Source organism: Mus musculus, chromosome 2 (genome assembly GCF_000001635.26).
Source record: "Mus musculus strain C57BL/6J chromosome 2, GRCm38.p6 C57BL/6J".
Taxonomy (NCBI): domain Eukaryota; kingdom Metazoa; phylum Chordata; class Mammalia; order Rodentia; family Muridae; genus Mus; species Mus musculus.
The window spans coordinates 90,846,456-90,874,026 of NC_000068.7; the positions used below are offsets into that span (position 1 = coordinate 90,846,456).

A 27,571-nucleotide genomic window follows, 5' to 3' on the forward strand; every position below is an offset into this window, starting at 1 on the left:
ACTGTCAAAGACAATTTCCCAGTGACAGGTGTCACAAGGCAACGGGTAGGAAATACGGATAAAATGGATTTCGAGTAGTCAGAGAAGACATGAAAAAAAAATTTTTTTTTTTGGTCAGTATGTCACCATGTAACCCTGGTTTACCGGGTATCCAGTTTGTAAACCAGATTAGCCTTGAACTCACATATCCACATTCCTCTGCCTCCCAAGTGCTGGATTAAGGGTCTGTGCCGCCACATCTGACCCCGAGGGGGCACATTTTGTTGTAGTTGCTTTTTCTTTCCAGTACTGAGGACTGAAAGCAAGGATGTCGGGAAGTGCTCTACCACTGAGCTAATGGTAAACGCAAAATCAGGGACCTGCAGAATTCACTGTTAAGCCAGACAGGATCTGTTGTTCATTAGACATGACAACTCTAACGGAAAACAACCATCAAACTTTACGTCGTCAAAGCCTGAAAGAGGATAGGAGTATAACTCAGTTCTTCCAGTTGTTAGTCCGCTGACCTTGCCTTTGCCGTCAGGGTCACCCCACCACCACCCCATCATTACCATTCCCTCCCTACTCCTTCCGGACACTTCCGGCTTGCGCAGGCGCAAGAGAAATCGCCTTTCCTAGAGGCGCGAGGAGCCCACGCCCAGACGCATGCGCGTCCCTCCCACAAGCCCCGCCCCAGGCGGCCCCTCGCGAGCGCCTGCCGTTTCTTTGGGCGGGCCGGTGGGCGGAGCCTAAGCGGGCGGCGCGCCGCGGGCGGGCCAGTGAAGCCGGCGCCCCCGACACGTGATCTGGAACCGGCTGTGTCGCTTGGTGACTCCGTCTGTCCGTCCGTCCGCGGGTGCCATCATGGCGGACGCGGCCAGTCAGGTGCTCCTGGGCTCCGGTCTCACCATCCTGTCCCAGCCGCTCATGTACGTGAAAGTGCTCATCCAGGTATGAGTCGTCGCCCTTTCCTTCCCCGCCCGCGTCCTGTCAGGTCGCCACCGCCCTCTGCGCCTTTGGGTTGGCTCTGCGTCCCAGGCCTTCACCCTCTCGAGATGCTGCCCTTCTCTCCCCTCAGGAACAACTTCCACGGCCTCGCGCCCCTCTCGGAGACATCCCGAGGCTCGCCCCGGGCAGGCCGGCTCCCTTTCTGCAGCCAACTGCCACCCTTGCCTTCCCTGGCCGGTGACTCTTCTCAACTTTGTTTTTCCTTTCCCTGATCCTGGCCGGTTGCCACCGAGGGCTTCCCAACCCTTTTCTTGTCGCCCCTCTGATACTGGCGTTCACCTCACCTCGTTCACTCCTCCTCAGCGAAATATCTCAAACTCGAGACGTGAAATAACTCATCTATGGGCAAATTTAAAATTCTAGGAAAGCCAACATCTTATTGTTCTTACTCGGTTTTTCTATTTGCTGTTTCTACTTCTATTCCCGTTCAGAGATTTTAACACCAGATACCCGGATATACACAAGGAGCGCATTGAGAAGTGATAATGAAATCAGATTTCCTGAGGATCCATTGAGCGCTTTCACAGTAACCCATGTGGTTCATGACAATGAAAATCACGTTGGTTAGAGCTGGAAATCAGTTCTGTTTAAACACTTTAGCGAGTTTAAATGTAACATCAAACCCCGGATGTCTCTCTTGCCTCCCTTGCCAATCTGCTATAAAATATTTCTAAAGTGGTCATTTATATTCATGGGTAAGGAGGCCTACTTTTAGCTGGTGATAGTATTTTCAATTGCTCTTCTAACTTTCCCTGTGCTGATCAGGGCCATTTTTAAGCATTTATTGAGGATTGCCATACCTCATGCATTGTGTGTCCTGGAAGGAAGCAGGCTTTAGAATCCCTGTCCTCAATGTTTACCATTCTGAAAAGAGAAAAAAAAAAAAGCAAGACTCTAGAATGGACTTCATTTTTAAATTGTTCTTCATACAAATTGTTGCTAAGTTGACTAATATAAGTGTAGATGTTGAAGCGCAGAGTGAAATCTGTGTCTAGAACAGAATTGACAGTATTTCGCAGTACACGTATGAACTCACTACTCAATAGTTCTCAAAGAACAGTGATTTTAGTGACATTCAGTGTTTTTGCCTCAACAATCCAATATCCTAAATTCTGATTTCACAATACCTCGTGCGTTGCCAAGTATCTCAGGAGGTTGATGAAATTCCCAAATACTACTTTAAAGCTGCACTTTCAGTGAGTTCAGAGAGGGGGTTTTAACTCAGAAGGAAGAATTGCAACAGTAGAGCCCAAACTGCCCTGTATTTTTTTTTTTAATCTCAAGTATCCCTTTGGCACTATAATCACTGAATATATTGTACAAATAAAATGGCAATCATTAATTTTTATGGCTCTGTATATTGCTAATGAGTCTGTACATTTAACGTGGACCTAAGTTGTAATTATTTTTGTAAGTGAATTACCCAGCTGTATGCATTTGCCTTTGTTGTCTAGTTATCCATGTAGGTAGGCATTTGACGATGGCTCAGTGAATATTTTATTTTGTTCAAATATGAAAAATATTGTAAAAAATATGTCAGCTTTATCGGTAAACTAGGCTTTCCTGACACAATGGTTTGTTTCCTTGTTCTGTTTTCAGTTTAATAATCTAGTCACATGGTTTACTCTATAGACTCAACTCAAAGGGAAAGTTGGAGTTTATTGAACCCAGTCTTAATCTATCCAGCAGAACAAAAGGCTGATAAGGATGATACTTCATCAATGACTTAAAAAAACTAAACTGCATTTTTATTTGTAAAAATTATGGGGCTGAGGAGGTAGCTTGCTGGCACTGAGCATAAGGATGGACATTGGGTCCATTTCAGCATCAAACAAACACATTTGAGCCTGGTTTTCTTTTTACAAGACCTTGTAGCCAAAGTATTCCTGGGTATTGCTCAGTGTTGATGCATTCCTTTGTTTTTAAAGGTGGGATATGAGCCTCTTCCTCCAACAATAGGACGAAATATTTTTGGGCGACAAGTATGTCAGCTTCCTGGCCTCTTTTGCTATGGTAGGTGCCTTTGATTTATCTGGAAGGGTTGACATTGAAGGTTGGAGTTACTAAAAGAAAATACACAGAAGGCATGTTGCCTTGAAATTTTTTGTAACCTTGTATTTGGACTGGAACCTAAATGTCTGACTTGTGTTCCTAGCTCAGCACATTGCAAGCATCGATGGGAGGCGTGGGTTGTTCACAGGCTTGACTCCAAGACTGTGTTCAGGAGTCCTTGGAACTGTGGTCCATGGGAAAGTCTTACAGGTAAGAGGAAAGCGGTGAATGTTCGCATATATCTTGGCTACCTTTTATGCGGTTTATTCCACTACAAAGAGCAATTTCAAAGATGTACTTATAACTCTGGCATGGCATCTCTTTCTCTTGAAAGACATTTTCTCTTTATTGATTAACTGAACGATTGAAGACAGTATTTCTCTGTGAAGCATAGACTAGCCTAGGTCTTGCTTAGTAGCCTAGGCTGGCCTTGAATTTGATTTACCTTCTGAGTGCAGAAATTACAAGTGGTGTCCACATACCTGCCTTGAAAATTTTTTCATGAAATACCTACTTTTCCCCAAGAAACAGGAAATTCATGCAGGTTGAAGTAATTGACTTTGATATATATGACCTTCTTCCTTTAAAACAGGTTCTGAGGAGAAATCAGAGCCATTCACCTATACAGTTTGTTATTTCTTAAACGTTTTCAATTTTTGTTTGTTGATTTATTCCAGAGAAAGCAAGCTGATTAAAACATAATTTTTTCTGGAGTTACTTTTTTAAATTTCTAATATTAGCTTAGTGACACATTTTCTGTAAGTATTGGAAAGAAGCAGAAGCCACTGCTGTGCATGGTGGTATATGCTTGGGATCCTAGCATTTAGCCAGTGGAGGAAGGGGGCTCAGGAGTGCAAGGCCTATTCAAGTTTAAAGTTTAAAAAAATAAAACTGATCAATGCAGGTAGTAACATGGTTTTGGAAGCCTCAGTCCTAGGGCTCCATGCTCCAATGGAATATGGTCTGATCCCAGGTCCCTCTCAGGGTTCCTCTGATTATACACACCTTGCTGTATGCTGGATCTCTGGTCCTGGTGCCAGCTGGTGTAGGTTGGTGGCATGGAGAGTAGTCATGGCAAGAAAAGTGGTCTCAGGCACATTGTGCAGGCTGGCCAGGGCCTCCTGTAGCTTCTGCCAGATGGTGGTCCCATTTAACTTAGGTTTGCTTCCAAGCACTCAGAGTGGTGAAATGCTGCAGTACCTAGGCAGCTTGGCCTGTGCATAACATATGCATCTACCCACCTGGGCTCAGAGACTGGTTTGCAGAAGGCTGTTGGGCACGCACCCTTCTTAGAGCACCTGAAGGTGAAGGAGTTGCAGAAGCTGTTGCTTGTGCACATTGTGAAAGGTACTTTATGGGTTAGGAACACTTGGAGAGATTTTATAAACTTTAATGACCCAGCTGAAGTGAGTTCTGTTTGACCACTGTTGTAATTATTATCAGACTTCAGCATCCTAAAGACCTTCTGGATAGGCCTGGCTTCACCAGAACTGTGGTTAGAATTTCATCACTTTGTGCCCTGCAGCCTTTCAAAGGCTGGGTGTTATATTGTATACAGAAGGCAGCTACTGATGTGACATTACAAGTCTTCATGACAAGAACCTAGCTTGACGGTGCTGAGCTATCTGAAGTCCCCTGGGGACACACACGTAGATAGCAGTTGGCCTGGGAGACATATGTAGACCCAGATGTGCAAAGAAGCCTGCACAGCTATGGACAGAAGGCAAGCAGTGGGTTGTAGGATGTCTTCAAAGGGACATGGTCCCAGTCTGATGGCAAAAAACCATACCCTTGGCTTCTTGAGCCGTCTGCCCATGTTACAGACATGCCCCATGAGTCTTTTGCATTCTCATATCCTGCTTAACAACACATAAAGCATCGTTGCCTACTGTAATCCCTAAGCCACAGTCGGCTGGGAGGCCCTAGGATGGTCAGCTGGGCTCAGGAGACCTCTTGGGCATGGGAGGTGGAGGTAAGAGTCTTTCTCTGTGGTCTTCACTGTCCTGGAGCTCTCTAGGTAGATACAGCTAGACTCTGATTCACAGATATCCTCTTCCTTTTGCCTTTTGCCTCCTGAATGCTAGAATTAAAGGTGTATGCCACTGCATCCAGCAGTAATTCTTTTTACAAAAAAAAAAGTGATGCCTGTTTTGTTGTTTGTTTGGTTTGGTTTTTGTTTTTAATCTGGTAAGACTAGGAAATGAAATACAGGCATGGTCTAGCAAGCCTCTATGCAGGTAGAGAGGCAGAGGTAAAAGTTCAAGGCTATATTGGCTACGAGACCTGTCTCAAAAAAAAACAGAGCGAAAGAGAAAAAGGCAAAGAAAATAATGAAGCTAATTATCATCTACTAAGCTTGAAAGTGTTGGGCCCTTCTATGTTCTAGTCCATTTTCTATTTTCTTTTTATCCAACCCTCCAGCAGGAACTCACTATGCTGCCCTAGCTGGCCTGGAATTCACTATGTAGACCAAATTGACCTCAAACTCACAGAGACCCGCCTGCCTCTGCCTCCTGAGTATATTTTCTACTTCTAAAACATACCAGAAGCCATATTCCCTCTTGCAGTATAATCTGGGGTTTTATAAGTCACATTTTCTTCTCCAGAAGAGAAACCCGTCTTGCTTCTACCAGAAGCAGTCACAGAGCGAGGAAAGTGGGGTGATACTCGATTTGAGTATCAGTTCTGTGTTCTTCATCTTGTAAAACAAGAATCTTGCCTTAATTTGGTATTTCTGCTTTTTCCATGAGTAGAGTAGCATAGCGGTTTTAACAATTTCCTATTAAAGAGATATACATAGTAAATAGTGTCCTGGGAGGGTTTAGTTGTGATTGTTAACTCTACCCTGCCGTCTTGTTTTTCTTGGCACTACTGGGAATTGAACCAAAAACTTAAATCGAGGTGGGGGTAGGTGGGGGGTGGGGGGAGGTGACTCAGTTGGTAGAGTGTGTCTGGCGTATACAAAGCCCTGGGTTCCATCCCAGCACTTGGGAAATAGAAGCAGAAGCATCAGAAGTTCAAGGCCATTCTTGACTTCCTAAGAGGTTAAAGTTAACCTGGATTACATGAAGCCCTATCTCAAAAAACAAACCAGGTATGGTAGTGCCCACCTTGGATGGCTGAGGCAGAATTTACCATGGATTCAAGGTCACCCTGGGCTAAGTAACTAAATCTTCAACTTTACAATAATACCATCTTAGAGAGATTTATGTCCAGTTGATTAATGTGGAGTAAAAATTAGGAGTTTTTCATAAGAAAATCAGTGCTTCTCACTTTCTGTCAATACCTTCTGTAACAGGACACATTAATAGCTCTAATTAGCCTTTGTTTCTGTGTCTTCTGTAGTATTACCAGGAGTCTGAGAAACCTGAGGTATGTTGAAGCTTTCTATGTGAATCCCTGTCTCTGGCAAATTCCTGCTGTTTGACCCTCCCTAGGAGAAAAGCCAAGGCTTTGCCTTTCCATCTCAGTGATGTGGTATCTTATGGGGTGGCCATGAGTTTGAAGACTTCTATTTAAAACCATCAAGATTTCTGTTTTTGCTTTTGATTTCCAGGAGTTAGGATCTGTAACTGTACAAAAAGAATATTCATCCTCCTTTGACCGAGTTATCAAAGAGGTAAGAGATGAGTTCACCCCATGTGATTGAACCAGGATCATACATCCTGTGCTTCCAGGTCTATTCCCAAGAAAAGAACACAATCTTCAGTTTAAATTGGGTTTCCTGTCTACTAACCCAAAAGAAGAGCGTGGCCTGCTGTTGGAAATAGGTGCTACTCACTCTGTTGTTAAGACTGAGGCAATTTTTACATTTATTCTTTTTTATGTGTGTGGGTGTTTTGCCTGTTTGTGTTTTGCCTGTTTGTATGCCTGCCTGGTACCTGCAGAGGCCAGAAGAGTATTTCTTGGAACTGGAATTATAGAGAGTTGGGAACTGCTGTGTAGGTCCTAGGAGCCAAACGTGTGTCCTCTGGAATAGCACTCAGGCATCTCTCCAGCCCCTAATTGTATTTGTTGTTGTTGTTGTTGTTGTTGTTGTTGTTATTTATTACTTACTTTGACACAGTCTTGTAGTCCAAGCTGGCCCTGAACTCAACGATCCTCCTTCCTCAGCTTGCCTCTCCCCAGTGTGGAGTTGCAGGAATATACCATTGTGCCCAGCTTTGAAAGGTTTCTAGAGTGTTGAAAATGTGTAGCAAGCTAATTTTTTATTTTTATCTTTTTGTTATTTTATTGAGACAGGGTCTTACTATGTAGCACTGGCTGGCCTGGAACTCTGTCTATAGATAAGGTTGGCCTCAGTCTCAGAGATCCACCTGCCTCTGTTTTCCTGAGTGCTAGGATTAAAGCGTGCACCATACCCAGCACACAGACATTTTGCACGTTGGCTCTTATTTGTCCAGAGATGCTTTTGTGGTATTACTCTACGCTGAAATGTACCTGTCACTTGTTTGTCTTCCCCATGCTTGGCTTCAGAACTACTCTAAGGCTGGAGACGTAGTTTAGCTTAGAGCTTTTCCCAGACTTAAAAAATTCAAATTCGGGCTGGTGAGATGGCTCAGTGGGTAAGAGCACCCGACTGCTCTTCCGAAGGTCCGGAGTTCAAATCCCAGCAACCGCATGGTGGCTCACAACCACCCATAATGAGATCTGATGCCCTCTTCTGGTGTGTCTGAAGACAGCTACAGTGTACTTACATATAATAAAATAAATAAATCTTTAAAAAAAAAAAATTCAAATTCCTAGACTAAAGCTCTAAGGTGCCACACTGGCAGAGTTGGTGTTCCGTAGGTGTCAGCATGTGTCTAAAGCCTACCATCTCTCAGTGTAGATACTAGCTTCTTTGAAACCTGTCATTGTGAGAGAAAGTAAATAATCCAAATTCATGTCTCATCTAGACCTGATGCCTCAGGCCTGTAACTCAGTTACTCTGGAAGGTTGAAGCAGGAGGAGTAGAAGTTTAAGGCCTGCTTGGGCTGCAGAGTAAGCTCAAGGCCAGCCTAGACAATGAGACAGACTGCATGAAGAAAGTAGAAAGGGGGGCAGGCGTATAGCTTGTTAGTAGAGCCCTTATCTAGCATGGGTGAGGCCCTGGGTTCAATTCCTACTACTGCTGAATGAATGAATGATTCCAGCTCTGCTAAGTTTATTCAAACTGGTAACCCTCTCTGTTTCTTTGTGTGTGTGTGTTTGTGTGTGTGCGCGCACTTTCTGATGTTTTTGTCTTGTATATAGAATTGGGGAAAACAGGTTGAAATTCATGAGAGGTGTAATGAAATGGAAAAAATATAACATTAATTCTATTGGAGCTAGCTTCCTGACTCTAAATCAGGAAAGCTTCAGTGCCTAGTCCTTTGCCCTGTACTGTGTTTATAGGAATAGGAATGGCATTTACTTAGATTTCAGAAGTGTGCTTTGATTGTTTCTAGACAACTCGAGAGATGATTGCTCGTTCTGCTGCTACCCTCATTACACATCCCTTCCACGGTATGTTTGTAGTTGATAGTATAAAATCATGTCACTTCTTTATTCTGTTGTTTGATCCCTATTGGATAATTAGATAGCTTAGGGTGGGCATTGACTTTAGGGCTCTGCTCTCATGTTCTTTGTTCACCTGCATCCCTGTCTTTTTCCAGATAGTGTCTTTAGATTAAAAACAAACAAACAAAACAGAACTTGTAGGATTATCAAAATAAGTTTCACCATAGTTGGTGTGATTTTATTTTAATTGAAAAGAATTTGTTTTCCATTTATTTTGGCAGAGGAGAGGCAGGCCTTCTATAGCATATGTGTGAAGGTCAGAGGACAGTTGGGAATCCATTTTCTTTTTCTGGTACATAGGTTCTGAGGATCAAACTCAGGTTGCAGGGCTTGTCAGCGAGCATCTTTACCAGCTATGATGCCTTACTGACTCTAAAATAGTCTCGTCTCTGTTCTACAGTGATCACTCTGAGGTCCATGGTACAGTTTATTGGCAGAGAGTCTAAGTACTGGTAAGTGTTTGGGGTTTGTTTCTCTTTGTCTTAATTTATTATGTGTGCACCTCTTATCTGTATGTGCACCACATGCATTCAGTATCCATGAGGCCAGAAGAGTTGTCAGATACCTGGAAGTGGAGTTAGAAACAGTTGTGAGTCCCCATTTGGGTTTTGGTAACTGACCCAGGGTCCTTTAAGGCCAGCAAATGCTCTTAATCACCAAGCATCTTTCCAGTCTGTTCTGTTTTTAACTACTCAAGAAAATTAATTAAAGCAAAAAGAAAACATTACTACTTTATATTTTTAAGGTTCTTCAGCATTTACAGAACAAATTTATACTGTTGTGTCATTTGACCTATACCAAAAGCACTAAAATAAGAGAAAATAGGCTTAGGCTAAGTTAGGAACCTACTCAAGGACCACAGACTACAAGGTAGGGCCATTGATGCCAAATGCCCTCTGAACTGTATATGCCTACCACACCCTTTATAGTCAGCCAGTGTCTCTTTGTCTTTCTGTCTGTCTCTGTCTGTCTGTGTCTGTCTGTCTGTCTCTCTTTCTTTCTCTCTCCACCCTGCATAGTCAGTCAGTGCCTCTGTCTGTCTGTCTCTCTTATTTATTTGTTTGTTTGTTTGTTTGTTTATTGGTTTTTCAAGACAGGATTTCTCTTTGTAGCTCTGGCTGTCTTGAAATTCACTTGGTAGACCAGGCTGGCCTCAGATTTACAGAGATCTAGCTGCCTCTGCTTCCCAAGTGCTGAGATTCAAAGCACGCACCACCACCTCCTGGCTACCCCTTTGCAGTTAATTGTTTCACCTTTCTTTACCGTGTATGGATGTTTTGCTTGCTTGTATGTCTGTACCTCATGCATGTCTGATGTACATAGAGGTCAGAAGAGAACATCTGATCCCTGAGACTTGAGTTACAGATGGTTGTGAGCTGCCATGTGGATCCTGGGAATTGAACCCAGGTCCTCTGGAAGAGAAACCAGTGCTCCTAATCACTGAGCCATCTCTCCAGCTCTAATAGCTTCATTTTTCTAGTGAATGTAACTACTTTATAAGACTCAACCAGTACTAGAAAATTGTGGGGAAAGAGAGTTATAAAATTGATTTATCAAAAGTGATTATTAACTGGGTGTTGTGAGATATACCTATGGCCTCTGGCCACTTTGGAAACTGCAGGCAGTTCAGGGTCAGCTTCTACTTAATGAATTTAGGTCAGCTTGGGCTATATGAAACCCTGTTTGTGGTGGGTGGAGAGATAATTATTGAAACTCCCTTCTCATTGCTCAAATGATCTTAATGGCCTTTAACCTTTTATCGTTGCCTAGTGGACTGTGTGACTCCATAGTAACCATCTACCGGGAAGAAGGCATCGTAGGATTTTTTGCGTGAGTAAATGTTGGGTTTGCCTGTAAATGATTTTAGTGTTAGTAGAAAAGCTTTCTTGATAATAAAGCAATGGGTCTTTATTTAATTTGTGGGGAAAATGTTCTCCCAGAGTTCACTTTATGTTACGGTGTTTACAGACATCTACTGGCTTAAATTTCTCATTGGAAAGGTCCTATACCTCCATTTTTTCCTAGCTGTTTTATATGTTTGAAATAAGGATTTTTTTAAGCAGTGTGTCTCATAGCCCACAGTTTGACCTCAGACTGCATGGGGATGACTTTGACTCCTGTTCCTTCTGCACTCGACCTCTGTGAACATGTGGAGAACAACTTGGGACAATTTGGGAGAATCCGTTTTCTCTTTCCATGTATGGGTTCCAAAATTTGAATTTGGATTGATTTTGGGTTAACAGGCATGGTGACAAGAGCCTTAACCTGCTGAGCCAGTGGAGCAGGCTTTGCTTTTTTTGTTTTATTTTGTTTTTGAGATAGTGTCTCAAGCTCACAGAGCTCTACCTGTCTCTGCCGCTCAAGTGCTGGAATTAAAGTTATTCAACACCATGTCTAATTTCTTTGCTTTTTAGTAAATATTTGAGGTTCATACCCTTAAAATAAGTTCTTTCACAATAAAGTTAGTAAAATGAGAAAACTAATTTTTTAAAAATGGCAAAGTTATAAATGTATTTTTATTACACTAGGAGAATAAGTATTTGCAATGCTTGACTTTGGAAGAGCTTAAACTACTGTACTTGACTAACAAAAATTTACTGTGGATAATAAAATGGTCCGATTGATTGATTGATTGATTGATAGTAAAAGTCAAACACAGGCCTTTTCGCATTCTCCACCACTGAGATGTACTACTCCAGATTTCTTTTTCTTTTCTTTTTTTTTTAATTGTTATTTTATGTGTATGGGTGTTTTGGTTGTGTGTATATGCAGAGGCCACCATGTGTGGAGGCTAGAACATGGCGTCAGAGCCTCTGGAACTTGAGTCATACATGGTTCTAACTATGAGACTAGTCATTATGAGGCTAGGATCGAACCTGGGTCCTCTGGCTGAGCCATCTCTCCAGCTCCTAGTCTTTTTTTGTTTTTTGTTTTTTTTGTTTTTTGTTTTTTGTTTTTCGAGACAGAGTTTCTCTGTATAGCCCTGGCTGTCCTGGAACTCACTCTGTAGACCAGGCTGGCCTTGAACTCAGAAACCCACCTGCCTCTGCCTCCCGAGTGCTGGGATTAAAGGCGTGCGCCACCATGCCCGGCTTTTTTTTTTTTTAAAGATTTTATTATTATATATAAGTACACTGTAGCTGTCTTCAGACACACCAGAAGAGGGCATCAGATCTCGTTAAGGGTGGTTGTGAGCCACCATGTGGTTGCTTGGATTTGAACTCAGGACCTTCGGAAGAGCAATCAGTGCTTTCAACCACTGAGCCATCTCTCCAGCCCTCCTAGTCTTATTTTAAAGAAAATATCGATGAGCCTGGAATATAGCAGAGTTTGTACTGTACTTGCTTAGCATACCAGAAGCTTTGGGTTCAGTCCCTGTCAGCTATAAAACTGAGCATTCTGGACCATACCTATAATCCTGGCTCTCGAGAGGCAGGCAGAGGTGAGAGAGAGGATAAGGAGTTCATGGTTATCCTTGGATGCATAGCAAGTTTGAGGCCAGCCTTGGCTCCATGAGACAAACTTGTGTTTCTGGGTTTGAGTGACTTCATGGGACAATATGGAACAGTGGGAACATTACCTTGCAGACTGGGGTGCAGAGAGTTTAAATACCAGCTCTCTCATTTACAAGCATTGACATGCAGCAAACAAATGTCAATGTGGTTTTGGTTAGTTTTTGTTTTTTTTTTAATTTTTTTTGTTTTTTGTTTTTTTAAATATTTATTTATTATATGTAATTACACTGTAGCTGTCTTCAGACACTCCAGAAGAGGGCATCAGATTTCGTTACGGATGGTCGTGAGCTACCATGTGGTTGCTGGGATTTGAACTCAGGACCTTTGGAAGAGCAGTAGGCACTCTTAACCGCTGAGCCATCTATCCAGCCCTAGTTTTTGTTTTTTAAGACATAGTTTCGTATGTTCCAGGCCTTGAACCGGCTGCATAGCAGAGGAATAACTTGAACTCCTTCCTGCTCTTCCTGTCTCTTTCTACTGAGTGCTAGAACTGAGTGCTGGAGTTACAGGTGTGGGCCACTATACCCACTTTGTATAGTACTGGGGAGCCAGGCTTAGGGTCTCCTGCTTCAAGCACTCTCATCAGCTGAGCTCTGTTGCTAACCTCTGGAAACACCCTTTTCCTGTCTTGTGTTTGGATCATTCTCACTTGACTTTTTTTTTTTTTTTTCTTGCCAAATTTGAGTATCAAATAGTTTAGTAAAACTATGTTAAATCTCTTCTGTAAAGCACCTTGCAAATCTTTGGCCTTCCCTATTATGGTTATTAATTGTAAAGTGAGTCATTGGCTGTAGGTTATAGCTGACCTCTATTTTTAAAGTGGCAATAGAAGTCATTACAGGTTAGCATTAGATTATGAGAAGTGTTCATAATGACTAGACTGTTTCATTGATCATAATTTTTTGCTTACTGTGTCTTCATGTAGGGGTCTCATTCCTCGCCTCCTAGGTGACATCATTTCTTTGTGGCTGTGTAACTCACTGGCCTATCTCATCAATACCTATGCACTGGACAGTGGGGTAGGTTATGGCTTTGGTAAAATATGCTGGTGAGGGCTTTCTTTGTATTCACTGGCAGCCATTTTAGCTGTAAGAAAAATGGTAGTTTGTTATATGCTAGACAGAACATTATACAGTAAAAACTATTATTTGACTTTTCAAAGGCTGATGGCATGGCCATGCTATTTCCTATAGAGGGATAAACCTAGAAATTCCCTCAAGTCTGACTTGAGTGTGCTCATGGATCTAGTCCTGATGTTGTCAGAGCTTCATGACTTTTTTGTTTTTTGTTTTTTTTCTTTTCTGATGCTTAACTTCAGAGTGCACAAGACAGAGAATAGCTGTTTGGTATATTTGGAGGTTTTCTGCATCTTCTGGGATATTAAAGGGGCTCCTAGAAATCTCAGCCTGAGAGGTTTTGAGGTCTGAATTATCTCTTGTGTATAGTATAAGTAAGACCTCCCACAGGCTTTTTTCTATGGTGTGGAACTGTTACCAACACAATTTTTCATTTTTCAAATATTGATACGAGTACATTTCTTCCTAATCCATCATAGTGTGATAAGAATTTGTCAATATTGGTGGATGAGGACAATCCATTTAGAAATCTTTTGATTTCAGTATGTCAGTTGTCTTGATTGGCAGTTTTTTGTTGAGGTGGGGTCTGAACTATGTAGCCTGGCTAACCTGAACTTACATCTGTCTCTCAAGTGCTGGGTATAAGGCATGCACCTCCATGCCCAGCTGCCACTTTTTTATATTCATCATAGGTATTTTGTTTTTATTTTTAAACTTCATTTTCATGCTATCAGGCTGATAATTTAGAAATACAATCTATTGGTGTGCTTGTAAGTTATAACTTACTATCTGATTTGTATATGATTCATTCTGATAGAGCTCTTTTCCTGTTTTAGGTTTCTACCATGAATGAAATGAAAAGTTACTCCCAAGCTGTCACAGGAGTGAGTTTCTAACTTTCTTGGAATTGTTGTTCTTTTGTTTTTTGCTTTTCTTATAAATCTGACCTGTTCGATCACTGTTTTAAAGCTGCTAGATGTCTCCCTGGAAATCTCCATCAAATGCATTACTCTTTGTCAACGGTAATAATGCAGTTGCTGCTACCTCACAGCAGCATTTACCCCACGTGGTTTTTGTGTTACTCAGCTTTCCTGGGGAAGTAGGGACAGCGGCACGTTGTATCTTTCACATCACACTTAGAGAACTGCACCCTTTGTACTCACACGTTTATTTTATGTTGTGGGAGCCAAGGCATGCATGTGGAGGTAAGCGGGCTTTGGAGAGCCAGCTCTCCGTCCACTATGTGGGTTATAAGGATTGAACTCAGGTCACCAGTGTGGCAACAAGTACTTTCCTTGTAACTCTGAGCCGTCCCATGTGGCTTGGAAAACTGCGTCAGCCTCCCAGGTAGTGAGATGGCCAGCACTCATCACACCAGCTAAAAGTGTGCTTCGGAGGCACTTCCCGTGGTCTTTGAGAGGATGCTTGTGTTTTCTTCAGGGTACTTTGAAGCACTTTATTTGTATTAGTTTAAGACTTTTACTCTTCAGTAAGGAGTTCACTTTTATTTGAATGAGACCCCAATCCTAGGGTAAGAAGAATCTTCTGGTATTTTGATAAATGTTAGATATAGAAGTATATTGGGGCAAAAGAGTCACCTCTAGCTGGAACTATGTAAAAGCATTCCGAGGTTGCTGAGAATGCAAGACTGCTGTCAGAATATTGGAGCATTCTAGCACTAGGCCTCTGAGCAAAGGAGAGTGATGAGGTTGACTGAGAATGAATTGCTAACTCAGCTGTCTTGCTGTTTTGCAGTTCTTTGCCAGTATGTTGACATATCCCTTTGTGCTTGTATCTAATCTTATGGCCGTCAACAACTGTGGGTAAGTACTTTGTTTTGGGGGGGGGTTTTGGCTGGTGCTTGTACATGTTTGCATTTAGAAGCTAGAAGTTAATGTTTTGGGTGTCTTCCACAGTAGTTGTCCCTCTTATTTATAAAGGCAGAGTGTGTCACCAGTTCAGCTGGTCTAGTTACACAGTTTGCCATGGGGATCCTTGTGCCTACTAAGTGTAGAATATGGGGCAGGGTTGTAGTATTCAGTCTTAACTGTTGAGCGGGTCCAGGGAATCCAGACTCTGGTCCTAGGGCTTTCGTGGCAAGGGCTTTACCCACTGAGCCTTTTTTTTTTTTTTTAATTTATTTTTGCATTCTTGGAGAGCTGAAACCAAGTCTTCATGTGTGATAGACATGCATACTCCACCAGTTATTTGCAACCCCTGTTCCCTTCATCTATGTTAGCATGTGTCTTAATCCTAGTACTTGGGAGGTGGAAGCAGGGAGACCATATGATGATCAAAGCTAAACTTGGGTGTATAACAAGTTTAAAGGCAAAATGTGCTACATGACATCCTGTGTCAGAAAAAGAAAAATGGGGCTAAAGAGATGGCTCAGTGGAGAAGGGCGCATACTGACCTGAGTTCAGTTCTCAGCACCCATGTCATGTGGCTCACAGTTACCTATAACTCTAGCTCCAAGGGATCCAACTCGCTGTCCTGGTTTCTATGGGCACCCTCACACAAATGTGCACAAACATATTCACATATACATAAGTAAAAATAAAATCTTTTTAAAAAATCCTTTAAAACTGTTCTAATAGCTGACTTAATATGTCTTTTAGACATGTTCCTGTTTTTACAAGAAATAGCTATGTGGAATTTTTAGTCAAGTTTGACGACATTGTTTTCTGATTTTTAGAGCAGTCTTCATGTGTAGCCTAGCACATAGTTTAAAATAAGTTGAATAGCTGTTCCTGGTAATGAGCATCTTTAATGCTAATACTCAGGAGACAGGGGCGAGTGGATCTGAGTTTGAGGCCAGCCAAGGTCAGTCAGACTCTGTAGTTCAAAATCCTTGGCCTCTGGGACCCTCTTAGCCTCCAGGAAGGCAGGGTGTACAGACATTCATGCAGGCAAAGCAACCATGCACATAATTTTTTTAAAAGTTTTTTGTTTGTTTGTTTTGTTTTTTCGAGACAGGGTTTCTCTGTGTAGCCCTGGCTGTCCTAGAGCTCACTTTGTAGACCAGGCTGGCCTCGAACTCAGAAATCCGCCTGCCTCTGCCTGGGTGCTGGGACTAAAGGCGTGCGCCACCACGCCCGGCTTAAAAATGAATTAAAGAATTGGTTATGGATTGTATTCAGGTAGGAAAGTGTAGTCAACAGTGTTTATATTTGTTATCATATCTGGATTCTTTTTTTTTTTTTAAGATTTATTTATTATGTGTAAATACACTGTAGCTGTCTTCAGACACTCCAGAAGAGGGAGTCCGATCTCCTTACGGATGGTTGTGAGCCATCATGTGGTTGCTGGGATTTGAACTCCGGACCTTCAGAAGAGCAGTTCTCCCCAGCCCCCATATCTGGATTCTTTGTGAAGAAAAATAATTTATAAATTCTTTTTCCCAGATGATTAGTCATGTAGTTGTTCATTTATCTATTAATGGAAAATCTAAATATATAAAAAATAAAACCAAGTCATGATTCTGGCAAAGAATCCAATAGGGATGAGAGGCTGTTGATAGAGATGGGAAGGAAATGAGAGGTATGAGGGAGAGAGTAATAGAATACATACTACACATGTATGAAATTGTCAGATAGCAAAATTAATGAAGTAAGTTTTCTGTTTGTTGACTTGAAACCTAACTATAGGATGGTTGATTTTGCTTTTTAAAAAAAAAAAATGATTTATTTCATTTATGTGAGTACACTGTAGCTGTCTTCAGACACACCAGAAGAGGGCATTGGATCCCATGACAGATGGTTGTGAGCCACCATGTGGTTGCTGGGAATTGAACTCAGGACCTCTGGAAGAGCAGTCAGTGCTCTTAACTGCTGAGCCATCACTCTAGCCCTGGTTGATCTTTCTTCTGGTGTAATTTGTCTCATTGAAACTATTTCTCAGGGAACCTATGCGGGAATTTTGCCAAAAATCTGTTAATGATGTAAATAATGTTTTCAATTTCAGGCTTGCTGGTGGATCTCCTCCTTATTCCCCAATATACACTTCTTGGATAGATTGCTGGTGCATGCTACAAAAAGCGGTATTTTTATCTCTTGTTTTGTTTTTGTTCTCTTAAATTACCAGCTAAAGTAAAGAAGTACAATCTCTACATGTTAACCACAAGCCATTTAATGATAGGATGAAAGTTACAAATAGAATCCAAAAAGATAATTATCCTAGTTATTTAAGTAGTAGCCTGATTTCAAACCCTTTTCCAAACTCACCCTTATTTTGGTGCTGGGAATTGAACCCAGGACCTCACACAGGCTGAGCACATGCTCTGCACTGAGCTCCGCCCAGCAGACTTGTCTTTCTGTAACTCCTGAGAACCTCTTATGTACTTCTTTCCTCACAGTTAGATGTGAAGACTGAAAATAAGACATTACTTTATTTACCTGACAAAAGTTTGTCAAAGTGATACCTACAGAACTAGCTGTTGCTTCCTATTTTGTTAGTGGATGAGTTTGTCAAAACTATAGTTTATGGTTACTGCTGGGAATTATATCATTGACCAAATATTTTTGATCAATCTAGACGAAGTTTTATTAGGCACTAATATAATGGATAGACTAACTCTAGCATGGGGTCACATAAATTGGCCATCAGTTTACAGATGGGTTTGAGTGGCAATCACTTTTAAAGGATTGCAGAGAAAGGATATAAAGAAGCTCTTTGTTGCATTACTTCACAGAACCCAAGATATAGATGAGAAAGGCTTTGTTCACAGAACTCAGGCTCTCCCAGACTAGACTCTGAATGAAAAGGCCCAGTTGTTACTATGGTTACATTTGCTCACTGTTTATGCTAGCTGAATCCAAGCTAGAATCTTTGAGTTCAGTGCCATTGATGTTGTGGGTTTCCTTCTGAGTTTTACTAACCCTTTCTTGTTTTAATTTGATTTGTTGTTTTTATTATTTTGTTTTGTTTTTGTTTCCTGGAGTGCTAAGGATCAAACCCAGAGCCTTCCAAATAAAAAGCAAGAGCTCTGCCACAATGCTACCTTTCCATAACTGTTTTTCAATTTCTTTTTGTGGTGTTGGTCACTGAGCCCAGGGTCTTGCACATGTATGGGAAACCCTTCACCACTGAGCTGCACCCCCAGCTCTTCTCCAGACCAGATTTTAACTGTTTTTATAGGACAGTTTCCTACTGCGGTTCCCATTCCCATTCCCAAGCAATGCCCTGTTGTAGGAGGAAAGAACATAGAAAACGGGTTGAGGTGCCAGACAGACCTCATCTGGGAAATCATTGATCCTGTACATGCTTAGAGAATCTGTGCTATATCAGATAAAGCTAAGCATTTTCTACAACATTCTCAGACTAGCCTGTGAAGATCTGTGTTATTCATATGTTATTCAAACAACAGTGTTTCATATATGAAAAAGACTGGTATAAGAGGTACTTAATGAAAATGCTATGACACGGCTTTACTGGGTCCAGTCTTGACGTACTCATTTCAGTTACATCTCCTAGAAACCTGTCCAGTTCTGTGTGCTGGTTTAGATTTGCCGTGTTCATCTTCATGCTAGACTTTATTTCTATTTCTTTTCTTTTCCAGGGAAATATGAGCCGAGGAAACAGCTTGTTTTTCCGGAAGGTTCCTTGTGGGAAGACTTACTGTTATGACCTAAGAATGTTAATCTGAAGATGTGGGGCAGGGACAGTGACATTTCTATAGTCCCAATGCACAGAATTATGGGAGAGAATGTTGATTTCTATACAGTGTGGCACGCTTTTTTAATAATCATTTAATCTTGGGAAAATGGAGGTGATTGGTGTCTGCCTTTTTTGTTCTTTGTCCTAGCACAACATCTTTTACCACTGGGGTTCCCCATTAGTTATTTGAAGTGAGACATTTATTTCTCCAAATTCTTGTTTTAAACAGAAAACAGACACATTTCCCTAAAGGAACAAGCAGGTTTTCATGTAGATTTGAGTCTCAGGTTAGGGCTTTGTCAAATGAAGAATAGAACCCCAATAAGAAGCAGCTAATTCTATAAGTTGATAAAATTAAGAAAGCATACCATGTGGGAGTTTATGAATGACCTGAGTAGACAGATGCTAGAAAGTCAGCAGCAACCACTAGTCTACCTCCCACCATGCTTCCAAGCAGCCGACCCATCTTACCTTTCAGTGCTGCTGAGTTACTGTAGATTTCTGCCTTCTGTTCCTACAGAAGGGAAAGGCATCACCACCACCAAGAAGAAGGTCAGGTACAGAGGCTTAAGGAAGCTTTGGGAAGGAAGGGAGTATGATGGCCTTTCACTCCAAAGAAGCTCCTAGCCTCGTGTAGCACGAGAAGCAAGCACTGCAGCACACACAGCAGCACCCCGAGTGCTCAGTGCCCACAGCCTCCAAGGTCTGGCCTCACCGCGGCTCCCATTGCCTATAAGCTTCTGCTCCTAAGCGTTTGTTTCCTTCTTGTTACTGCAGAAGGTGAGTAGTTTGGGTCTTATTTCTGATGACACCCTTGAAAGTGTAACTCCTTATCTGATGACGTGGACCAAAGTCCACATGGTTCTTAGGATATTGTCCAGCTCAAATGTCAGACCCTCAGTTAGGCATGTAAAAAACACTTAATGAAGGCAAAATCACTTTAGAAGGAAAATTTTCAACTCAAGCATTGAGCTCCTTCCTATTCACTCAGGCCTTTCAATGGCAGTTAAAATGCTCATAAGATGAGAAAGCCCTGTGGTGTCGATTCCTGATACTTTGCCAAATGAGTAAGCACTGACTTTGCTGCTTTTAGACTTCTGTCAATGCAGCAGAGGCCATGATGTTAGGTAGTGTGAGCGCGCAGGGTCTTCTCCCACTCAGGGTTAGGGATGCGACCAGAAGCTCATGAGTAGCTTAGTTTGAAATGTCTTTGATGTCAAAAGTACTTTGTCTCAAAAGTAATGTAAATTTTATATTCTATTCATTATTATCTGCATCTGTTTTAATATAAAATGTGTTTTGCATTACCTACTCTTTTCTCCCAGAAAAAAAGTCAAGTAAAGATGATGTAGGAAAATGCACCATGCTTAGCCTGCTGCTTCTGTACACATATACGCTCCCCGGTTCTGAGCACCGCTGGCTGTGAGAACCTGTCCACCACCAGAGGGCAGCAGAACTTTGGTTGTGCCTGTGCATCTGGCCTGCTGAATGGTCTAGGATTGCTCAGTGAAAATTAAAAGTCTTATTTCTAGAGGTGTGACTTAGTGGTAGAGCACTTACCTAACAGAAGCTGGTAACTGGGTTCTAACTGCAGATCAGAAAAAATGGGGGCAGTGATACAAACTCAAAACCAGGGGGATACAGGCAGGAAGGTCAGGAGTTCACAGATCATCCATGACATAGCAAGTTTGAAGCTAACTTAGATTACATAAAGATGCTATATCAAAAAGCAGATACTAGCTGAGTGTGGTGGCACATGCCTTTAATCCCAGCACTTGGAAGGAAGAGGCAGGCAGATTTACATAGTGAGCTATAGACCAACTAAAGTTACATATTGAGAACCTGTCTCAGAAATGAGTCCTGTTCCTGTCTATAATCCTGACAGTTTAGGAGGTTGAAGCATAGAGGATCACAGCCTGAGGTCAGTCTGAGTTATGTAGACTCTGTCTCAAACAGTCACAATGCCTCATGGCTGAAATGCCAGCACCAAAGAAGGCTAAGAGGAGAATTGCAGTTGAGTTCTTGGTCTCTAGCACTTTCTCTAGATTGTTTTACTGGTCTGCAGTGTTCTGTTGTGAGATAAGCTCTCAAAATAATAGCTTAGTTGTCTTTGACTTTCTGATATTCCCAAGGGTTGGAATCAGCCTGGCCACAGCTGGTTTTAAAATGACCTAGCTTAGTTTAGCTGAGGCAGGGTCTTTCTGTGTGGCCCATGCTGGCCTCAGCCTCCATTTGCTGGGATTATAGTTTGACAGTGCTCAGCTCCCTATTGGGCTTTCTAGAAGAACTAGCTGGAGTGGGCTGGGTGGGGCAACACCAACAGTTAAGAAGGCTCACAGTTGCAGGGGACCTGAGTTCCCTTTGCCAGCACTCAGACTAGGTGGCTCAAAGCTCTCTTAACTCCAGTCCAGAGCCTCTGCCCTCAAACTTAAGACATCATCCCCCTCTGCCTCTAGAATGTTGGAATTAGTGGTGTTTGCCACCTGGCCCATTTCTTTATTTCTTTTTTTAAAGACTATATTTCTAGGGGAGATAAGAACTTGACCTTCCATTAGTTGTGCTTACATGAGTTTTGAGAAATCTTAAGGGCCTAGTAGTGTGTGTGTGTGTGTGTGTGTGTGTGTGTGTGTGTGTGTGTGTGTGTGTTTGTATGTGTGTGTTAAAAGTCTGCTCACGGGCTGGAGAGATGGCTCAGTGGTTAAGAGCATCGACTGCTCTTCCGAAGGTCTTGAGTTCAAATCCCAGCAACCACATGGTGGCTCACAACCATCCATAATTAGATCTGACGCCCTCTTCTGGTGCGTCTGAAGACAGCTACAGTGTACTTAGATATAATAATAAATAAATCTTAAAAAAAACAAGTCTGCTCACACTAACCTAGCCTACCACTGTCTCACGGCCATGTCTCAGAAGTGACAGGGTCCAAAATCACTTGTCTACAACCATTTAAGTACGATTTGTATTAAAACATCTGCTCTGGAACAAACTTGCCACAACCCTGAAGAACATCTTCAAATAGATCCTGATAGTTACAGGGAAATCCGGGCAGAGGACAGACTTGGAGGACAGCAAGACAAAGCAGTTATATAAGAGCAGGGTCGTGAGGGTACAAACTGACACTAAGCCTCCAACTCTCCAATTGAAACTATGTGGCACCAACCTCTACCTCAGAAAGGCAGCCAAAAGAGTTCCCTAGAAAAGCCAGGTTTCCATGGCAAATGTCAGGTACTGCATCTGCTTCCGAGGAGCAGGAAGTGCCAAAGGTTAGGTAAGGACAAGACCCAGCATTGCACATTCTCTATCCAGTCTGGGACCCTGCCTTCCTGGTGGCAGAAGGACTGATGAGAATGTCTTTTGGCTAAAAACAAAGGAGAGGGGTGAGAATGGGAGCAGCCATGCATTGTCCTGCTCACTTGCCCCTGGAATTCAATACCAGCCTACCCCTCTGCACAGCAGAGGACAGAAGTCCTGTGGTAAATATTCTTGTCTTCCATGGTGTTTCCTGTCCACTGAGAGATGCACAAATGATAAGATCATGAAAAGTCTAGTAGGGAATAAAGATGGCTCATCAGGTAAAGACATCTGATGTCAAGCATGAGTTCAGTCTTGGGACCACGTGTGGCATGGCGTGTGCTCCATACGCCGTACATGCACAATGAAGGAATGTTAGATTAGTTGAAACCATATGTAAAATGTGCTCTCCCTGAGCTCTGAAACACTGCTTACTGCTGGCGGAGTGGTACAAGCATCATGGAGTCACAAGAGGGATGGATAGTTCATATCTAGCCGGGCAGTCATTAAACATTTAATGAAGGCGTGACATTGGTTTCTTCAGTATTTAAGTTGTGTGTTCATGCAGCTGGAAATGGGGAGACGGTCTGCTAAGGCTGTGAATACATATAGAAGCCAGAGGATGACCTGTAGGAGTCAGTTCTCTCCTTTAAGAACATGTCAGAGATTCAACTCCAGTCACCAGGCTTGGCAGCAAGTGCCTGTACCCACTGAGCCATCTCTCTGACCGAGTTGTTTTTTAAAACCAGAGACAGGATGGTGGAATGGGAGCAGTCTCTAGCTCTGTCACCAGCTGTGGGGTTTTAGATCAGTTACTTGTGGTTCTTGCTCGGTTGGTTTGGGGTTTGGTTTTGTTTTGGGGGGGTTGTTTGTTTTTTGGGGGGGAGTTTTTTGAGACAGGGTTTCTCTGTATAGCCCTGGCTGTCCTGGAACTCAATTTGTAGACCAGGCTGGCCTTGAACTCAGAAATCCGCCTGCCTCTGCCTTCTGAGTGCTGGGATTAAAGGCGTGCGCCACCACACCCGGCTCTTGGTTTTGATTTTATGGAGCTGTTAACTGAATCCAGGGTTTGTGCATACAAGGCAAACATTCTACAATTGAACTATAAGTTAAAGCTTTAATCCTCTTGAATTCAACCTTCTCATCTCTAAAATAAGAAATAATGCTTACTGGAGTATTAAATCAAGTATATGGGTCCAGTTAGCATTTGGTGCGTTGTAGCTATTACTGCTAGGATAGGGGATATTTTACAGATAACAGCAAAGTCAATAAAATTCATAAAGGAGTTGAAGAGCAGCGGGACTGCTTCTCTGGCTGTCCTACCCTTTCTTCAAGGCCATTGAAGGAACACCTGGAGCAGAGACCAGCACATTCTACTATTCAGCAGACACTTGTTGGATATGTGTCCAGCTGTCTCCGCACAGACCTGCCTGAGTGTCTCACAGAATCCCACACTGAGTTACATAGTAGCCTCTGTTCCCAAGCCTGTAGCAGTATTTCTGCTCTCCAAGTTTCTAAGACATGTTATCAACACCCTGTTTCCTAAGGCAGAAACCCTGGAGTCCTCTCTGCCCTGCCTCTCTTCAGAAAAATCACCCTAGGTTCTCAGGAGTGCTGCCTCAGAGGTGTGTCTCCTATCTTTTCTGTCCACCGAGGGAGGACAGAAGGTAGATAAGCCTCAGGCTAGCTCTGTTGTGGCTAGGGCACAGGAGTCTCTTGCAGTTTTATCTACCCTAAGGGCCATGGGTGGTATCTTTTTCTGACCCACAGCTCTCAAGACTTCTCCCTGCCTTCTTTTCATCCTGCAGCCTGAGCCCAAGCCCCACAGGCACAGGTCCGCAGCCTCTGCTCTATGTTTGTCCGCCAGCAGCTGCTATCTGTGTTATCTTCCATGCAGCCTTTGTGCAGGAGGAGCTGGGCTGAGAGACAGGGCTATTTATAAATGGAAAGTGGGTGTAGAGTTCTGCAGTCACAGATGTTTTAAACAGCCTAATTCCTCCTCGCCTCTTTGAAATTCCTGTCCACCCCCTCATTGCCTAACTTTCCCCAAATCATCTACATTTCTGTCCTCCCCTTGGTCAGAGCCACAAAGGAAAAAACAAAACAAAACAATAAAAATTCAGCTACAGAATAAAGCTAAGGGTGGGGACAGTTCACCAAGAATGTAAGACCCATGAGAACCCCTGAGCTAAGTGGAGTCCAGGTACACACATGTGTTAGCAGTGGCCCCACAATCCAGGTAATATCCCCAGTTTCCAAATGAGAAAACAATTACAAAAAACGATGTAAATTTGTTAGTAAGCACCAGAGAGGTAGAATTCACATCTGGGTGTAACTGATGATAATGTGGGAGGAACCAGACACAGAGTGAGACATGGAAGCCAAATCCCTTTGGAAGGATATCTTGGACCACCTAGCCACATTCCAGTGGCTATATAGCAGTGGACTGGAGACACAGCTAGTGCTGCAGCCACTATAATCTCCCCCAGCTAAACCAGTGGTTCTCAACCTTCCTGATGCTGTGACCCTTTAATACAGTTCCTCATGTGTGGTGACCCCCAATCATAAAATTATTTTCATTGCTGCTTCATAACTGTAATTGTGCTACTGATGTGAATAGTAATGTAAATATCTGCTATACTGGATATTTGATATGCGATTCCCATGATCCAGAGACAAATTAGGGGAACCAATGGCAATCGCTGCAGCCCCCCTCTGGCTGCCTGAAGCTTCTCTCCTAAACTTCCTTCTGATCATGAAAAGGGACACCTGGTGCTGTCAGTCAGTAAGCCAGGAACCACAGCCAGACTTGGCACCTATAATTTCAGCACTTGGCAGGCAGAGGCAGAACTATTGCCTTAAGATTGAGGCCAGCCTAGGCTATGGTGTGAGACTTTGTCTCAAAAATCAGAAAGAGGGGGAGCTAACTTAAGAGGAAAGGGCATGGTGGGGAGAGACTGAATCGATGCTTAAATGAGTTAAGGAAGTCAGAGAAAAGTTATCTCGAATTTAGAAACTAGATGGCAATGTGGTACAAATAGTATAGGAAGGTCTAAAGAAGAAATGAGGACATGCCATTTGCAGAAAGTCTCTCAGTGGGAGAAAGGAGGACAGAACCAAAGACGCCAGCCTAGCATCACAGAGGGTGTAACTAACACTATTTAAAAGGCATAAGAGCTGGAAGGAAAGGTGAGTCCTTGGAAATCAGGGCTCTCAAAAGGACAAACATATCCCTGACTTATTTTCAGTGTCAGGCGAGTGAGCCGAGGACTGGGCTCCTCTTGGGAATAAACTGGCAGTTGTCAGGGAAGGCCGGGTACTCAGCCTAGCTGTTCCTCATTGTCCCTGGGGAAACATTGCTAAGCCAAGCAGAGGAAAGGCATGGTTTAGAGAAGGCAATGAAACCCTGCACAGGAAGAAATAATGAGAGAAAGCTAAGGTACCTAGTCATTCCAAATGAGCTGCAAAACCAGGGTGCTGAGGAGCCCTTGAGATAAGTCCCAGGAAAGGGTCACAGTGGTGTGGCAGAGAAAGCCCAAACATTAGAGAAATATGTAAAGCTGACTCTGAAAACACCTGGTGGGTATGTCTTTACTGTGTCCTCCCACCCCCAAATTTATTGTAGTATTATATATGACACTAGCTAGGTTCTGAGTTTGGAAACCTAAAGAAATGATTTGGTGTTTTCACAAAGAATAAAGATGATGAAAATGATAATACCAATGGTAAATGCTATCCTTAAATAGTTCCCTGTTTCTAGCTAGACACCCCCCACACCTGGCTCATTCCTGGGAGAGCAAGGAGCTCAGAGATGACCCAGTCTGTGGCCTTTGCCTATTTAACCCCTTCTGCCCTTCACCCCGGTAGGTTAACCCACCTGTGCTTATCCGGGGAGAAACCTCTGTTTGGAGAGATTAGTAGGTCATCAGTGGTGCTGCCTCTATCGTATTTACACGCAATACCACTCTGGGAGAGAAATCTCATATTTGGGTGTCAGAGTCAAGCTTTTAAAATCACTTAACCCAGTAGAACGTTAAGAACGAAGGTTATTGTGGTCTGAATAAGAATGAGCCCCATAGGCTCACATATTTGAATGATTAGTCCCCAGGGGTAGCACTATTTGAAAGGATTGGAAGGATTAAGAGATGTGGCTTTGTTGTAGGAAGTATGTCACTGGGGGTGGGCTTTTGCTTGTTTGATTTTTCTTTCTTTTTTTTTTTAAGATTTATTTAGTTATTTTATGTATATGAGTACACTGTCAGTGTCTTCAGACACACCAGATGACGGCATCAGATCCCAATACAGATGGTTGTGAGCCACCATGTGGTTGCTGGGAATTAAACTCAGGACTCCTGGAAGAGCAGCCAGTGCTCTTAACTGATGAGCCATCTCTCCAGTTTTTTGTTTTTCAAGGCAATGTTTCTCTTTGTAGTCTTCGATGTTCTAGAACTCACTCTGTAAAATAGGCTGGCCTCACACTCCCCTGTCTCTGTCTCCTGTGTGCTCAGATTAAAGGTGTATGCTACCACCACCCAGGTAAGGTTTGTTGTGGTTTTTTGTTTTGTTTTTTTTTTGTTTTGTTTTGTTTTGTTTTGGGGGGGCATCCCTGGGAGTGTACTTTGACATTTCAAAAGCCTATACCAAACCCAGAGTCTCTGTCTGTCTCTGTCTGTCTCTGTCTTTCCATGTGTGTCTCTCTGTCTCTCTCTGTGTCTCTGTCTCTGTGTCTCTCTGTGTCTCCTCTCTGTCTCTCTGTCTCTCTCTCAATCTCTCTCTCTCTGTCTCTGTCTCTCTCTGTCTCTCTGTCTCTCTGTCTCTCTCTCTCTGTCTACGTCTCTGCCTTTGGACCTTCGGATCTGGATGCAGTTCTCAGCTTCTGTCCCAGTGTTGTGCATGAGGCCACCACGCCCTCCCCGTGATGATGGTGGACTTCCCTTCTAAAAGTGTAAGCAAATCTTCAATTAAATGTTCTTTCCTAAGAGTTGCTTTGGTCATGGTGTTTCTTCACAGCAACAGAACAGTGACTAAGAAAGGAATGGAAAGACCTGCATTTCTATTTGTAAAATTACATTCCTCTATTCACTCCTTCTGTAACTGTATTTCTGCCACAGCCCAAGTGTGAGGATGAAGAAAAACCTGCAGGAGTCAGTTCCCTCCTTCCATCAGGTCCTGGGGGTCAAACTCAGACTGTCAGGTTTGGCAGCAAAGACCTTTACCTACTACACCTGTTAAATTTTTTGTATGTGTATAGGTATTTTGCTTGCATGTGTGTCCACTCACAACCTGAGTGTCTTGTATTCCTACAGGCCATAAGAGAACATTAGGTCCCTTGGTACTGGAGCTACAGCAGGTTGTGAACAACACTGTGTGTGCTGAGAATTAAACCAGGGGCCTCTGAAAGAGCAACCAGTGCTCTTAACCACTGAGCCTTCTCAGCAGCCCTTGTTTTTTTTT

At 42.7% G+C, this 27,571-nt stretch overlaps 1 protein-coding gene across 6 annotated transcripts; it reads left to right on the forward strand.

The window, feature by feature from the left end:
• Positions 1–634: 634 nt before the first annotated feature.
• Positions 635–20,355, forward strand: Mtch2 (mitochondrial carrier 2). 6 transcript variants are annotated; one of them, NM_019758.3, is made up of 13 exons: positions 700–930; positions 2,916–3,000; positions 3,143–3,249; positions 6,385–6,411; positions 6,596–6,658; positions 8,469–8,526; positions 8,981–9,032; positions 10,351–10,410; positions 13,021–13,114; positions 14,008–14,055; positions 14,927–14,994; positions 17,135–17,210; positions 18,729–20,355. In NM_019758.3, exons 1-13 carry the CDS (start codon positions 844–846, stop codon positions 18,813–18,815), a joined length of 912 nt encoding a protein of 303 aa, NP_062732.1. In that variant the 5' UTR covers positions 700–843; the 3' UTR covers positions 18,816–20,355. The 6 variants fall into 5 exon arrangements, with proteins under 6 accessions (XP_017174626.1, NP_001304171.1, NP_062732.1 ...); XM_017319137.2 differs by having other exon boundaries at positions 635–908; positions 18,729–18,938; NM_001317242.1 differs by having other exon boundaries at positions 6,569–6,658.
• Positions 20,356–27,571: the final 7,216 nt, after the last annotated feature.

What these genes read in the sequence shown, in the direction of transcription:
- Mtch2 (NM_001317242.1), top strand. Translation starts at nt 844, where the DNA reads ATGGCGGACGCGGCCAGTCAGGTGCTCCTGGGCTCCGGTCTCACCATC. An exon ending in TCCTGGCCTCTTTTGCTATG is followed by an intron (nt 3,001 to 3,142) that starts GTAGGTGCCTTT and finishes TTGTGTTCCTAG; the next exon opens with CTCAGCACATTGCAAGCATC. An exon ending in GGTGCATGCTACAAAAAGCG is followed by an intron (nt 17,211 to 18,728) that starts GTATTTTTATCT and finishes TTTCTTTTCCAG; the next exon opens with GGAAATATGAGCCGAGGAAA.